We start from the raw sequence: 13,310 nt of genomic DNA on the forward strand, positions 1-13,310 counted from the left end.
TGTTATAGAATATGCTGCATGTAATTTATACGTATAAACTTAGGCATACCACAAATGAAATCCAGCAACCAAAAAAAAACTGCAAAATGAAAATTAGGAACGACCAATTTGAAAAGGGGATCCATGGATGAAACAAAAGCACTTGACTTGGAATGAGTAGCATAATAATTTTTATTTTTATTTTCATATATCAAAAATAATTCTGTGAGTTTCAACATTTTAGTTTGAGGTTTTCCTCTTTCAATTTACAAATCTTATTTTGAGGTTACTTTTGTGTATTGATTTTAAATTTTATTTATTTATCTTTTAGTTTTTTCTTTGAAGATTTCAAGATCTTCAAACCAACTTTTTTGCTCAGAACTTAAAAACTTCTTATCAAGAATTTTGTCGTAATTTCACAGTTGAGTTAGAAATAAAAATCATTTGCATTGGGTTTTCTTTTTTTAGGTTGAGGGACAACAGGTGGAAGGGGGTATCATTCACTAAATGAGTTGCAGTTTCTGTTACCACTTGAGATGCATTTTATGTTTATGGTTGATTAGGGTCTTGTAAATAAATTTCCAATACTGAAAAATTTAAGCATTTAAGTCTTAGATATTCATCATAAGCATAAGAGCAGAAGTTCAAAACCAAAACAATAGTTTATTCAAAACCAAAACAATAGTTTGTAAACTGTTAAACAAACTTCAATTTAATACATCAAGGGACTTCAAATAGAATTAACATAAATATACAAGCAAAAGTTAAAACTAAAGCATTAGTTTGTAAACTGTTAAACAAACCTCAATACAATATATATGAAGAGAATTCAAACAGAATTAACATAAGCATACAAGCAGAAGTTCAAAACAAGCATACAAAGGTTTCCTCTGGTCAACTAATCGCTCTGGTGTTCCTTAATTGTAGTTTCCTTATTTCTAAGCTATAAAGATCATGAACAAATCTGACCCAAAAAAAAAAAAGATCATGAACAAATAACATAATTACTACTTTAGTTTCATCTTCTTTCTTCTTTTACCGGTGATAGAGAAAAGCTCAGCGACTCCTTCTACAAGAGTTGGTGGAACCACTTGAGTTCCATTTTCTTGTGACAAAATTTCTAAACGAGAATTTTCCTCCGCCATGATTGAAAACCTGTGTGATTAATTAAATCGAAAAAGTAAGCTATGTCGTTAATCAAATCGCGTTGGAAAATCGGGAAAGTGGAATTGAGAAAAAGGAGAACCTGGATGAGTTTCGAACTGAATCTAACGGCGTCAACGTTTTCCGGTCAAATTTTAGGAACATGGCTTCAATTGTTGCATACTTGTTTTGTTTAATCCATTTCCATCATGTTTTGATTTCAATTTTTTGTTCACTATAAATTTGTATCCAATTTCCAAACACAAAAGAAGATGACGAGTCCAAATACAAATAATAATAAAAAAAACAAAAAATAATTACTCTTTAAACAGGTAGCAAGAAATGGAATAAAAGAAGTTGCATGAGGTGGTTGAATATCATTGGAGTGTGTTAAAAGAGTGTGCTAGAGGGTGTGACCCTAGCATTTCTCAAAAATGAATCTTTTCTTATATATAGGACTGAAGGGAGTAGCATTCTTAACTTAAATGTTGTCTGAGATATAATTTGCCTCAAGAAATTAGACACCGCATGATATCATTCTTGCGAAACCAAGCCAGATTAAACAGATAAATTTTGTAAATTTGATAGTGTTAAGAAAATGGTTTAGTTAGGTTGAACCTCTTAAAGTAATAAAGTTGCGATTGACAAAATAAACGAGTAATGTAAAACTCTACAGGTACACTTAAGTTACAAAACCCAAGTTTGGATGGTATGGTGAACAGTTTATAAGAAAAAGTCATATTATGTATCTAAACAAAATACACTTAAAGCTCGCATTAATAATCATCACCCTTTGATATAACTTCTTTGCATGTTGGTCGGAGTAGGATTGTATGTTCAAACTGTGATACATAGCTTCCTTTCACATCACATAGAGGAGGATAAGGCTGCATGTAAGGGAGCAAAAATTAGTCATTCATGCTTATAATTTAAACAAGTAAATATTAATGTAAGGACAACATATAATCATGTTAAACAGAACTACATATTTGCATTGGCATGTAACCTGCCAAGGGATATGGAGTGAAAATATTAGATTGAGTAATATATGGCAGTCATGGCCATCAAAGCTACGAATAACTTTCTTCTCATTGCAACGATTACAACATGCAATTTTAATAAAATAAAAACTAACCACAAAATTTCTTGATTCTAGCTCCTATAACGTACCTGAACAATGCCAGCATCACACAAGTTCTTCAATGCCATTAAGTATTTAGTCTCTCCTAGGCGATCTAAATATCGCCTACAAAAGGCCAAAGTGGAGAAGTTCTTGTTAATAGTCGCTAATAGTTGCTTAGCTCTGGGCAATCTCAGCGGCATATGACCAACATCAAAGTTTTTCATGTAGTGGCTGCATTCCAGGTCTTCTCGTACATAACCTTTCCCTGAACATAACATTTAGCGAATATTCTATCATGCATTATTAAATCCAATATAACAATGTCTAACACCTAAAGAAGCTACTATTACCAGTTGACCCGAATGTTTCAATTGCATAGAATTCCCCCTCTTCCATCTTTGTCTGCTCTCCACCTTTCACAATGGGAACAGATTTACCAGCATGAATTTGATAGCGGCCAATGCTATGTCCATTCAAATTCCGTATACTCTTAACTGCAATGACAATGTGATTGCATTATACATCACAATCTATGTGAAACATAATACTGATAAACAGTATAATGAAGTACACAGACAAAATATATAAAAAATAAAAAAAAATGAGTAAGAAAAACAATTATTTGGTTTCACTTATTTAAACTGTACAGGGTTCAACCAAATAATCAATTGACACCATTACAGAAAGTTCCTTGCATCTGGCTTTGGCCTACAATCACATGCAAGAATGACACTGATGGAGCTCAAATTACTAATCCAAATACAGAAGTCACCCTAGAGTGATGATTCAGGGGTGTAACATTGATTGGAAGTGTACTGACGGCATGTTAAGGCAGAGGAGGAGAAAAAAATTAGATGCCAATACGGTTTCAGTTTAGGCTCTATCCCTATTTTTTTTATAGAAAATTGGTGTAACTAACTTGAGTTAGTTATGGTTGTAGTAGACGATCCTAACAATAGTTGCGGTAGGATTATCACGACATGCAAAATATCAAGTACCATAAAATCCAATAAATCCACTTTTCTTTTCAAATCTTTTCTATTTATTACATGGGAAATAACTATGTCAGTATCAATAATATTAACAATATCAACAAACGCCAAGGAAGATGCACACAACCCCTTGGTAGATGTGATGTGTCATGTCTGTCATTCAAGTTCCTCCTTTCATTTGATAACAAAGAAATGTAAATTCTGTATTTGCGCATTATAGATGGAGAAACGTGCAGAGTGCAAACCAAATAAAATAAAGACAATAAATAGAAGCATCATACCTTGATACACCTTCCCATTAATCTCAACCTCATATGACTCCATGACCTCTTGAATTGCAGCACCAACATCACAAAGGCGCACATCGATTCCAGCTTCCTAAATGGTAAACCATATTATATTGAAGGAACCAACATATTAAAACACGGTTTAATTGGTGCAGAACCTAAAATAACACACCACACAGTTCAAACAGAAAATATGTCTGTTCATTATCTTCACATCTATAAAACTTCTGAATAAACACACAAGTACATTAAGTCATAAACAAGTAAGTACAGATGATAAAAATATAAACAGATATAGATGGTACATTACAAAGAGAAAAATATGAAACACAGGCCATTTCTACATGTACAGTGTCAAAGGCACGCTAGTTCTACTAATCCCCTGAACAATTTTGTACAGCGGCCCAAACTCCAAGCATATCAGAAATGGAAAATCCCGTAACCATTCAAAAACAGATATCAAAGAAGCTTAGATAATATCCCACCGCTAGTTTAAAGACAAATACATACTCAAAGATGCAACATTCGGCTCTAAGGAAATCAGCTAGAAACGTCATACATACACTTACAAAAATTACTACCACATACTAGTATTAGAGTTTGGTTTTAGGCCCCAACTTAATACCAAGTCAATATAGGACCTCAACACACCTTTCACCCCCATAACTTAACATCTAGACCATGGACAAATGCAGGTGACTTGGTAACATATTTTGGACAATTTCTAATACCAAATTAGAAGTTGGACTAGACCTAACTCAGCCCAAAAAAATAGTTCAAAACCAAATTACAAGTTGGACTAGACCTAACTCAGCCCAAAAATAGTTCAAAGGGAGAGTATTGCCCAAGCTTTATAGGAAAGTGTTGATCATATATATTTCTTTTTTGAAAATCAGTATTGATCATAGCTGTAATCGATGTTGGATTTCATCAACCGGAAACATCGGGAAAAAATCAATTTCTCCCCTAACCTTTAAGTGTCTCAAGGCCACATCCAACATGGCTTGCTTCTGCAGCCTGCCGATTCCCTTCAGGCATTTTCCTTAAAATATCGTGATTCATACTAGGCCTGAGACTCTAAAGACTAGAGATCTAGCTCTGAGTCAGGTGTGTATCTAAGACCAAATGAGATTTTCTGGTGTTTTCAAATCCAGTATTAAAGCCAAATACAGAAGCTTAGGAAACAGTACAAGAGAGCTATTGTGGATTTAAATTTTACACAATACCTCAAGGAGTCAAAGGTACCAGTTCTCATCGTATCATCTACTGTAACAACCTTAGCATTATTTCACACACACAATCTGATCATTCATTCAAGTACCAAGCATAAAGAGTTGGATGTGATCTTAGTAAAAGATAAAGGTTACTAACTAGAGCCTCGCAGTCTGCCACATTCCTTCTGATATTAGTATGTGGATACTTTAAATAAGGATCTATACACATATATTCTGTAAACTGCTTGATAAACTCAAGTTCTTGATCAATTTCATTGACAAAGAACTTTTTTGTTAAACTCTTAAAAGTCCACTGACTTTGAGAGTGTTCTTGATCAATTTCATTGACAAAGAACTTTTTTGTTAAACTCTTAAAGTCCACTGACTTTGAGAGTGGAAGTTATATTAAGAGTAACTGAACTTGTTTGTTAATTGGGTCATTACTTCTTGCTTTAGACCATAACATCGTTTCAGCAGGTAGTATTTAGGTTGAGCATTTTGACTTATTAGTAGAAAAGCAGTTTCATCGGCATGACATAGTCCTCTTTTGACATAAATGAAGACCAACCTTCCCCAAAGTTGAGCATTTTTCTATTAAGTACCTTAATACCCGTATAGGTTGCTTCCCTGGAGGCTTCAAGCAGTGGGTCAAACATTGGGTTGAACGCCACGGTAAAAGCACAATCAACTATATATCCTGCAAAGAAAATCCATGACAAGTATTTGAATAAAGTAATTTTAGATTATGTGCAGCAATAACCCAAATTACCCTAGAAAAACAAATCCAGAAAAATATTCCGTGTATTACCATCTATGTGGGTGCCAAAATCCAACTTCATCACATCATCATACTGAAGAACAGTCTTATCTCCAGAATTGGGGGTCCAATGAGCGGCAACCCTGGAAAACAAATAGTTTAATTAACAAAACTCAAAAAAAAAAACACAATAATAAAAACCAAAACCCTTTCCTACTAGGTAGGGTTTACTACATTGATCAAACATCATTCTTTTAAAACTGACTCTTTGTAGAAGCCAAATAAAAATTCTGAATCATTTTAAAGAGTTGCATGCACTTCGTGTTCTTCTTGGTCTTTATCTACTTCTAATTTTTAGTCAACGATAAACTCTCAAGAATGGAGATTTTTAGTTAACGGTCAACCACCTTTTTTATTCAAGAAGTGTCACTCCCAACCTAAGTTCTACCAACTTCCTCTCTAATACATGCATTTATGATTTTATCCGTATAACAATTCATCAAAAATTCATCAAAAACAGATGTCTCGTCTTTGCACTACCTAGCATGTGCTCTTGTTGATCCTTTATCATCCAACATTCAGAAAAGAAACCATGAAACATAACAGATAGTCAAGATAGAGAACAGAAGAATAAAGTTATACCAATTCAGAGAGCATCCTGTGGGGAAAGCAATGCCAGCTTGCAGGCCATCCTCTGATATTAGCTTACGAACGGTGTTCTCCAATGTTTCACATAAGTCGGACATCAGCATTCCAGGCTTTATAATGCCTTTCATATATTTCCGAACCTACTCAGAGACAAACAAACTTGAGTATCCAACTCATAGACAAACAAACTTAAGTATATATAATGAGTTACTGATATAACACCATGATTTACCATGGAACATATGTACTTTTTACCAACTCTTCGTCGGAATAAAAAGAAAATAAGTCACAACGAAAAGAAAAATATTAGACATAAAAAATAAGAGTGTTTCCTTGGTTGAAAGGTAATGATGAGAAATGAAAATGCGTATTTCCATATTAATATAAAAAGAAGGAAAGCAAAATTTAACATTGAAAAAAAATGCTACTACTATATTCTTGTCATGTTTTTCAAGCACTTTGTGAATGTGGATGATTTGACTTAGATTGAACCCAACTTTCTTTTCAATCGTTTCAAAAATAAACTTTCTCAAAGTGTTCTCCCTAACCAAATAATGAACAGTCAATGTTGTCCACTTTTTCTTTTTTCAAAAACTACTCATCAAAACACAGAGTTAATGCTGGAGTGTAACAATCTAAGTTGCAACCTGACGATGAACTTCTGCTGCTCTACGAACTGAATTATATATTGGTTTCTGAAGGAGCTCCAGCTCTCTCTTCTCCTCTGATGTTGTTCTCCATAAGTTACTAGCATAGAAATTCCAACATAAATAGAGTTTGAAAGTTCAAACAGAATATGGAAACAAAATGAGTATGAGAAAAGAAAAAACAATTATATACTGTGGTAGGAACATGACACACAAGTAAGTGTTTAATCAATGCAGTTCTTGGTTTGGCAAGTAAATCCACTAACCCGTTAATGATGCAAAAATGAAGTTGGACCATAAAAAATCATCTTTGAGGACAACGCTACTTTCCTACATTTGGTTTCACTTATATTTGAGTTGGGTCTCTATAGAATTTAACTATTTCTTATTCTCTGCAAGCTTCTCAAAATATAAGCTTTGGAACCATAAAGCCTTGGGGTGCAACACAATTTCAGTGTGAGAGGTTGTTAAAGATAGAATGAAATGTGGAATAGCCATGTCTAGAAACAGGACGGCAGCAGATTAGCCGCTACCGATACAGTTAAAAAAGTTGACATACACAGATACTTAGGCTTGCATGTATTTGGGTCTCTCTTAGAATTTGGTTTGGGCCTAATTCAACCCCACCAAACCAGCTTGTGATATGAGAGTTGTCTTTCACTTATAATCAATATTCATAACACATCACTATCCAATGCAGGACTCTCAAAACATGCCCCTTGTATCCAAGGACATCTTGAACATAACTTGGGTGGCTCAATAACATACTGATAATGGATGGCCATACAAAATTGGGATAGGCACTGATACCATATTTTAGGTATTTTAAGTATCGAGGCTTTGGTTAGACAATGTACTTCCTCTATTGCTGATGTTAAAAAAAATCAAAGAAAAATAAAACAGGAAAATTTCACTCAAATGGAAACTCAAACCAAATTTTCATGAAAATGTCAGATATTGCTTAAATTTATATATATCAACTTACTCGTCTTTGTACTGCTGAATTTCACCTTCTGGAAAATCTCCAGATGGGTAAAGATCAAGAACAGGAATTGATGGTGGATCTGTCTGCTCAACGGGTCCTTTATTCTTCCTGACCACATAAGGACAAAATGATAACTTCGGCAAAAATGTACTATTAGGAGAATAATCATTAAAGGCAGAAGAAACCCTCACTTGCTTTTAGTTTTCTTCTTTTTCTTCTTTGAAACTTCTGTTAAAAGAGAAAAATGCATTTAAATTGAGATCAATAATATGACAGGTACATGATATTACATAACCAGAGTATAGTAGAAAAATAAAACATCAATAATTCACAGACAACAATAATAACTACGTTACTTAAAGTGATTTTAAGTTTCTTACTAGAAAAAAGATTAAACGGTATGATATGGTCAATTACAGGGATCCTATTTTTTCATGTTCAGTGTTCAAACAATGTTCTTCACTTTTTCTTAGAAACTTGCATACCATTTTAGTTTTAACAATGAAGAAATAGGGGCAGTAATATACACTTCATCAAAATGTTATTTACACAGTATTGGATCATAGCTAGAGTGTCTTGCTTTTGATAGAGAAGAGAAAAGAAATCAAAATAAAAACTAGAGAAGAAAAAAATAAGAAATAGAAATAGAGAGAAATAAACAAAAAACAAGTGGACAGTCTATTGAAGACTAAGAATAGGAGAAAGAATTCTCCTTCAAGAGTTTCCCTTAGAGCCATAGCTCTCTTTACTCAAAGCTAAAATATTTGCACAACACCCTTACACCTATTTATTTATCAAACTAATGCCCTTTAACTTCCTAGCTAACTGTTCTAATTGTCCCTGACTAAGGGCCTGTTTAATATGCCCATTTTATGTTTCCTAGCTAACCTTGTTTTTGCAAGTGGGGAGGGTGGTGGATTGGTCTCAGTACACCCAAATTTGATAAAGATACTTGTAGGAGGGCAGTCACTCTATCTCAGTTTGAATAGAGTGCTACGTGTTTTGACCAATGATTTATTTTGTTGCTCATCATTCTTGCAGGGCTTTATCTTTTTTTGTATAGTATGCTACGTGTTTTGACCGCTACATCCTCTTTGCCATTTTGTATTGCCCTTCAAAAATTTTAATGTTGTTTTTGTATCACTGTCAATAACTTCCTAAAGAAAGTGAAATAACAATGGATGGAGTGTTTCGTACGTTATGGGATTATTCTTTTTACCAGAAATTAAGAGTAGCAGAATTCATTTTTTTGAGTAGTAGAATTCATTCTTTCTATAAATAGGATTCACCCACGCAAAAAAATTATACTTGAATTCCTTGACCTCTAAGGGTGTGTTTGGTTGTGAGAACAAGATGAGAAGAGAGAAATAGAGTAGATTTCATGTATTGATTGGTATACAAATTCTGCTACTCTTAATTTCTGGTAAAAAGAATAATCCCATAACGTACGAAACACTTCATATATTGTTATTTCACTTTCTTTGGGAAGTTATTGACAGTGATATAAAAACAACATTAAAATTTTAGAAGGGCAATACAAAATGGCAGAGAGGATGTAGCGGTCAAAACACGTAGCACACTATACAAAAAAAAAAAAAAAAAGATAAAGCCCTGCAAGAATGATGAGCAACAAAATAAATCTTTGGTCTCAATATAATGATAAACAATGATGGATAGAACGGCTTAGTGTTTCAAAGAAAAACAAATTTTTTTCCATGTAGGATAAAGGACAAATATGAAGAAGGAAGAGCAAGCGTCGGAACATAAGTAGGGCCCTTTGGTTGAGCACTTGAGAGTCAGGCAATGAAGCAAACTGAGATGAAGTGTCAAGTGTCTGATCATATAAAATGAAAGATTGAATTTGATTAAATGTCATTATGTTGACAACTCTAAAAGGATGTTCATCAAGGATGACAAATAGAGTGATTGCCCTCCTACAAGCATCTTTATCAAATTTTGGGTGTACGGAGACCAATCCACCACCCTCCCCACTTGCAAAAACAAGATTTGTTTGTTTGAGATCATTTGCTAGATATGGGTTTTTGTTACAAATTCTTGAGTGGGCTAGCAAACTAGATGTTCCGTGTATTTTAATGTCACATTTGTATTTTTTATGGCAATGAAGTGGTCCCAACAAGAAGATTTTTTAGAGGGACCATTTGCATTGGGTTTTCTTTTTTTAGGTTGAGGGACAACAGGTGGAAGGGGGTATCATTCACTAAATGAGTTGCAGTTTCTGTTACCACTTTGAGATGCATTTTCTGTTTATGGTTGATTAGGGTCTTGTAAATAAATTTCCAATACTTAAAAATTTAAGCATTTAAGTCTTAGATATTCATCATAAGCATAAGAGCAGAAGTTCAAAACCAAAACAATAGTTTGTAAACTGTTAAACAAACTTCAATTTAATACATCAAGGGACTTCAAATAGAATTAACATAAATATACAAGCAAAAGTTAAAAACTAAAGCATTAGTTTGTAAACTGTTAAACAAGCCTCAATTCAATATATATGAAGAGAATTCAAACAGAATTAACATAAGCATACAAGCAGAAGTTCAAAACAAACATACAAAGGTTTCCATAGAAAGCAAACTCACAACCATGATCTTGATAAACTATATGCAAACACATAAATAGAAAGAGTTCTCTTTTCACCTTGCTCAATAAGTCCTTGCCTTTCTTGCATGCTACTGCCACCTTGCTCCATAAGCTCCTTGTCTTCCTCTGCAAGTCCTTGTCTTCCTTGCTCCATAATAACTTTGAAAGTTCTTTTTTCAAGAATAACCAAAGTTTAAAACATGTAAAAGCCAAACTATTAGTACTTGTTAACTAACTAGAAAGAGAATGAAAATAATGCAGCACGTTTCATTGTATGAAGATGGAGAGAAATTTATGCATCATTACTTTTAAGTTGAGGTTAAAAGGTTACTCCAGAAGTAACTAGCTCTTGAGTAAGAAATCGCAACCAAATTTAATTTGAGGTTAATTTTTATAGTGTTTACCTTAAAAAAAAAAACTGCAATGTAATTTAAAAAATATAAGGGCATTACAAATCATTAATTTAGGCCAACACTAAGCTTAGTTCATATTTTTTGTGTTTATGCTACACCTTTTTTCATCTAATTTAAATATGAATGAAAACATTGAATCTGTTACTGAATATAGTGGTAACAACTTATTCACTTGTTCCACTTTAGATAAAAAGAGAACAAAACAGCAGATCAGCAAGAAACACACTCAAACACAGTCACTAAGAGAAAAAAAATACCTTTTTAAAGGATAGATAGATCCTTTTTTTGACAGCCGATCCAAGTTCCACAATATCAAATAGAAAACAAAAAAAATGTTAGATAGATAGACCTGATTAAAGAGTATTTTAAAGGATATACTAGTTGAGAAAATCATAAACAGAAAAGCAGAAAAAAACAATAGAGGATATTAACATACCTTTTAGTGTCAAACAAAACCAAGATCCAAGAACCAAACCAACCATGTAAAAAAAAATTAAAAATAAAACTGTTAAAACAAATCAAAGCATGAATAATCAAAGAATCAACAAAAACCCATGAACATAACAGTTTTAAAGCCAAAAGAAACTACCTTAATCACAGATATGGAGATGAGAAACACGAAAATGAAACTGAAATGTGATGGTGGTTGAGATTCAGACGTGAATGAAAGAAAAAAAACGAGAACAGAGAAGAGAAATAAAGATGATGTACTAAAAATAAAGATGATGTGCTAAATAACATCTTATATCCATATTATTTTCCCCTTTTTTTCTTTTTTCACTAAAATATAAAAATCACATCCTAAAAATTCATAAAATTTCATCATATTCACCCTTATTCATTTTCCCTTCTTCATTCATTGAAAGATCAAAATCGAATAAAATACGAATTGACGAGACATTGATTGGAGCGTGAATCTTTATGGTGATACACGTTTTCTATTCTACGACTCACATTCCCTGACAACTCTCTTTAATCATTGAACTTGTTGTGTTGATCTTTCGTGTAGCATGGATTTTGGAGTTTCTCGTATATAGAGATGAAAATTGTTGTGCCGATAGATTGACAAACTATAGGGTCTCTACCAAATCTTTAACTTGTGGCATATGGTGCCTCAATTCTCTATTGCGAAATTTTTCCATGAAAAATTAATCTTCCTCGTTACATGTTTTAAATGATAAAAAAAATATTGGTTTTGGATGGTTTTTGTAGTTGTACCCTTTTTCATGGAATGCACTACACCATTTTTTTTTTTACTATGCTTTTATCGCTTTCAGTTAGTTTTTTAACGAGGAGGTTGCTTTTTTTGTCTACTACTATAACAAGGAGGTTTTAATCTAGTCCTCATTTTTATTTTTTTTCAAATGCTACCACTATGTCGTTGTTCTTAGGGATTAAAGAATCCCTTGATGGTGTTTAACTTGCCAAAATAAAAGGGATTGGACTTGACAAATCGGAAGCATAAAGAAAAACTTATATATCTTGAAAACAAATGGCATACAAGTGACAACAATCATTTAAAAAGACTTGAAAGTATGGCATACAATCAACAGAGAATAAAAATTGAACAAAAAACAAGGAGTCATTCAATCAGCTATGAGTCAAATAAGAGTAACATCATGAGTAAAAAATAAAGCAAAAAAAGATTACAAAGTGAATCAAAACAAATGCAATGTCAAAAAGAAAGTAATACAATTTGTATTTACCATAAACATAGGCTTTCAAAATTGCAAACAGAGAACAAAGAGTAACAACATAAATAAGACATATAAATTTAGTTTCAGAATTGAAAACAAGGAAGCAAAATATGATAAAATTAGTTTCAAAATTGAACTACATGTTAGAAAAAAAATAGTTACATTAAGTTTAGTTTAATATCAAAAACAGAAGCCTGAAGAAAACATCAATATATTTTCTATATATACATGAATCATGTCAATCAAACTGAGTTAAAACAGAAAATCCAGGATTCAACTAAGAATCACAAGAGAACAAACATAATCAAGTTAAAATCAACTATAAAAATAAACAAAGAACAAACCTTTGAAGATAATTTCTTCAGCTATTACTCCAAGTGTTAAATCTTCCAAGTTAATCTGGAAAAGAAAAGAAATGATGTGTTACTTTGAAAGAGTAAAAAACACCGGTGCAGAAATAATAAGAACAACATTCAAAGGTGAAAATGCAAGAATAAGATTCATGCAGAGAAACCCTAAAAAAAAATTAAAGTAACAAACCTTATGATATACTGCTGTAAGACGAAAGGTGATATAGAGACAACAACAGTAACAAAGAAGCAAGATTCAAGGTTAAAATCGAAAAAAGAGAGTGAGATTGAGTTCTTACATTAGAGAGAAGAAGAGAGAGCGCCGGCTGAGAGTAATTTTTACGGTTTTCAAAGTGGAGAAAATTTTGATTTTTCTCTCAAAAATAAAATAAAATTGATATTAGCCAAATAACATTATGAAAATAACATTACTTTTTAAGCCCCCCTAAAATCTCCAAAGGCCATATGGCTGTG

The 13,310-nt window shown here is 32.8% G+C and overlaps 1 protein-coding gene across 9 annotated transcripts; it reads right to left on the reverse strand.

The window, feature by feature from the left end:
• Positions 1 to 1,724: 1,724 nt before the first annotated feature.
• Positions 1,725 to 13,188, reverse strand: LOC146901938 (methionine aminopeptidase 2B-like). 9 transcript variants are annotated; one of them, XM_085735259.1, is made up of 15 exons: positions 13,136 to 13,188; positions 12,831 to 12,885; positions 11,379 to 11,418; positions 11,047 to 11,068; positions 10,434 to 10,546; positions 7,967 to 8,003; positions 7,776 to 7,883; positions 6,791 to 6,890; positions 6,138 to 6,283; positions 5,547 to 5,638; positions 5,341 to 5,435; positions 3,519 to 3,615; positions 2,596 to 2,739; positions 2,293 to 2,510; positions 1,725 to 2,009 (listed from the first exon to the last, which is right to left on the reverse strand). In XM_085735259.1, exons 5-15 carry the CDS (start codon positions 10,528 to 10,530, stop codon positions 1,899 to 1,901), a joined length of 1,245 nt encoding a protein of 414 aa, XP_085591385.1. In that variant the 5' UTR covers positions 10,531 to 10,546; positions 11,047 to 11,068; positions 11,379 to 11,418; positions 12,831 to 12,885; positions 13,136 to 13,188; the 3' UTR covers positions 1,725 to 1,898. The 9 variants fall into 9 exon arrangements, with proteins under 9 accessions (XP_085591385.1, XP_085591382.1, XP_085591380.1 ...); XM_085735256.1 differs by having other exon boundaries at positions 13,027 to 13,157; XM_085735254.1 differs by lacking the exon at positions 11,379 to 11,418.
• Between the last annotated feature and the right edge of the window lie 122 nt (positions 13,189 to 13,310).

Source organism: Medicago sativa, chromosome 8, assembly GCF_051527215.1.
Source record: "Medicago sativa cultivar Bolivia chromosome 8, Bolivia_mono, whole genome shotgun sequence".
In the NCBI taxonomy this organism is placed as follows: Eukaryota; Viridiplantae; Streptophyta; class Magnoliopsida; order Fabales; family Fabaceae; genus Medicago; species Medicago sativa.

Excerpts from the sequence above, each read along its gene's own strand:
- LOC146901938 (XM_085735252.1), bottom strand. The coding sequence starts at position 11,183 with ATGATTTTCTCAACTAGTATATCCTTTAAAATACTCTTTAATCAGGTC. Across the intron at positions 6,284-6,790 it reads CAGCAGAAGTTCATCGTCAG|GTTCGGAAATATATGAAAGG; the intron begins GTTGCAACTTAG and ends GTCTCTGAGTAG. Across the intron at positions 2,740-3,518 it reads TAATGGGAAGGTGTATCAAG|TTAAGAGTATACGGAATTTG; the intron begins GTATGATGCTTC and ends TTGTCATTGCAG.